The following is a 2,160-nucleotide window of genomic DNA, read 5'->3' as shown; positions in this document are numbered from 1 at the left end:
GAGACAGAAAGCTGCTGGAGAGCATCTTGAGATGGGATCACACCAGCCCTAGCGCCTCCAATTCCAATAGACCACAACCATCTTCAAACCCCGCCTTAATTTTCATTTCAACACCTGTAAACTTTGGTGACTGTAACCTGCATGGTAGTGATGCTGTTGCAGTGACGCACGCACTACCTGCCACACTGTTGCGGCTGGCAAAACTGAATGTGACAAAAATGTTGATGTGAAATAAAAGTCGTCTTCTGAGACACTTTTGTTTGTCTTAAATTGACCTTAAAAATAAACATGCAATTCACGCCATACTGTCAAGGCCAAACTTAAAGAGGCATTCCACTGTTTTTATATTACACTACATTACATTTAAAGATCAGTTCACGCGACATGAGTCTACTCAACAGAAAATAACACTGATATTGTCATCAAAGTCTCAGCTTAGCTTTAGACACTACAAATATTTAACTAGAAAATCTGTGTTAAGAACCTGAGTTGTGGAGTTTTAACAGAGGTGGGTGTTAATAAGCAAAAGAGCATCTTGGCCTTTGATTTATTTTACTATGACTTTATGAAAGTGCAACACTCAATCACTGGAGTACACCTTTAATTAAATACTGAATGGTACATTATAACCACCCAATAACAAAAGGCTGTTTTTTTGTTTGTTGTGTGTCTTTGGCCAACATGCCCCCCTTTGGAGGAAACAAACAAACATAAATAAATAAGAAATTAAATTAAATCAAATCAGCACACACAAAAATAGAAGCATGTGCGCAGACAAACGAAGAAACATCAGCTAAGCTAGCTAGCTTTTTCAGTGTTGTCCGACAAAGCAAAGACGTCATTTTTGGCCACTGACAAAACTCCCTCGTGGATTTAGTAATAATACATATACATTTACACTGTTACAACTCCATATTATGAAGCCTGCTTACCTTTGACAAATCCACTCCAGTGAGAGCTTTGACAGACACAGGTAGCTCAGCCAAAAGGCGGTTTACCTCTCCTGTCACACGGCTGCCCTCCCCGTTCAGGATGACAATCTCATTGGTCTTGGCTAATGGCGCTGCCACCTTGGACGCAATCTGCAAAGATACGGTTAAATGTGAACTCTAAGCCGAACAAAATCGGCCATATAAAATAAGTAAAATAAATAATATTCGCAAGATGAAACGACTGTGATGATCACAAGGTAAGACTGAGACTAGACATGTTCCAATACCATTTTTTTGATTAGCTGATACTGAGTACTGATCCGATACCACTGCATTGAAAAAAAATCAACATCTGTATACTACTAACCTTGTATGGATGTGATATGTTTGCTATCATTGTTTTATGGCATGGGCCTTTGTAAAACATGAACAGATACATGAATATAATAGAATATTTCTTTTAATTATTTGACTGTCAATCATTAAAAAAAAAATAAATGTAGGAATAAATAAAACTTCCTACACTAGTTGTCCTATCAGTACTCACCTATATCAAAAACCTGTTCCAGTATTAAGGCAGCATTTCCGATAGTAGTGTCTGTATCGCTAACACTGACTGAGAGCTGTCATTTTCCTTTACTTTAGCCATCATTTCATAACTAGCTGTCTGAAAAACAACAACCTTTTTACCCTCTGGGGTTCAGTTTTGAATTTGGGTTCGAGAGCTGAGTACTGAAACAAAAGTTTCTACATGGCAATATCACTGCATTATGTATAAAATCCAACCAATGCTAGTCTCTTAAAGCTAAACAAGCTGCAGCTTTCAAGGTGCTTGTGTTGAGTGATGCTGAGAGGATTTAACAAACATGATGTAACAAAACATTTAGAGGGGCTGGTGGGCAGCTTTATTACATTTAGACACAACAGGCTGTTTCCAGTCTCTCTCCTAAGCTTACTCTCTCATGGCAGGATCTTCATATTTAACAGACTCATTTTCTATCAATGTAGTGACTTGATGAAAATATTTCCTAGTTTGGGAAATCATACACTTAGTTAGCACTGGCTCATGGTTGTGTACTACGGAACTTTAAGGACACTTGGAGAAGCGGCGTATGTGTTACCTTAGGCAGGGCCTCGAGGACCAGTGCACTCTTAGCTGCCTCTCCGTACTGCTGGTAGGCCTCCGCCTTCAGTCTCATTTTCTCGGCCTCCGCCTTGCCGACGGCTT

General features: G+C 39.3%; 1 protein-coding gene across 1 annotated transcript; it reads right to left on the bottom strand.

Annotated features, from left to right (window-relative positions):
- Nucleotides 1-31: 31 nt before the first annotated feature.
- Nucleotides 32-2,154, bottom strand: LOC111649442 (flotillin-2-like). Its single transcript, XM_023399190.2, has 2 exons — nt 2,054-2,154; nt 32-1,082 (listed from the first exon to the last, which is right to left on the bottom strand). Exons 1-2 carry the CDS (start codon nt 2,129-2,131, stop codon nt 903-905), a joined length of 258 nt encoding a protein of 85 aa, XP_023254958.1. The 5' UTR covers nt 2,132-2,154; the 3' UTR covers nt 32-902.
- Nucleotides 2,155-2,160: the final 6 nt, after the last annotated feature.

The sequence above is a fragment of the Seriola lalandi genome, unplaced genomic scaffold, assembly GCF_002814215.2.
Source record: "Seriola lalandi dorsalis isolate HSWRI2012SDOR001 ecotype SW California unplaced genomic scaffold, Sedor1 jcf7180002050793, whole genome shotgun sequence".
NCBI lineage: Eukaryota > Metazoa > Chordata > Actinopteri > Carangiformes > Carangidae > Seriola > Seriola lalandi.
Note: the sequence above shows the minus strand (reverse complement) of the source record. Positions and strands in the feature narration are given on the sequence as shown.

What these genes read in the sequence shown, in the direction of transcription:
- LOC111649442 (XM_023399190.2), bottom strand. Translation starts at nt 2,131, where the DNA reads ATGAGACTGAAGGCGGAGGCCTACCAGCAGTACGGAGAGGCAGCTAAG. An exon ending in TCCTCGAGGCCCTGCCTAAG is followed by an intron (nt 1,083 to 2,053) that starts GTAACACATACG and finishes GTATCTTTGCAG; the next exon opens with ATTGCGTCCAAGGTGGCAGC.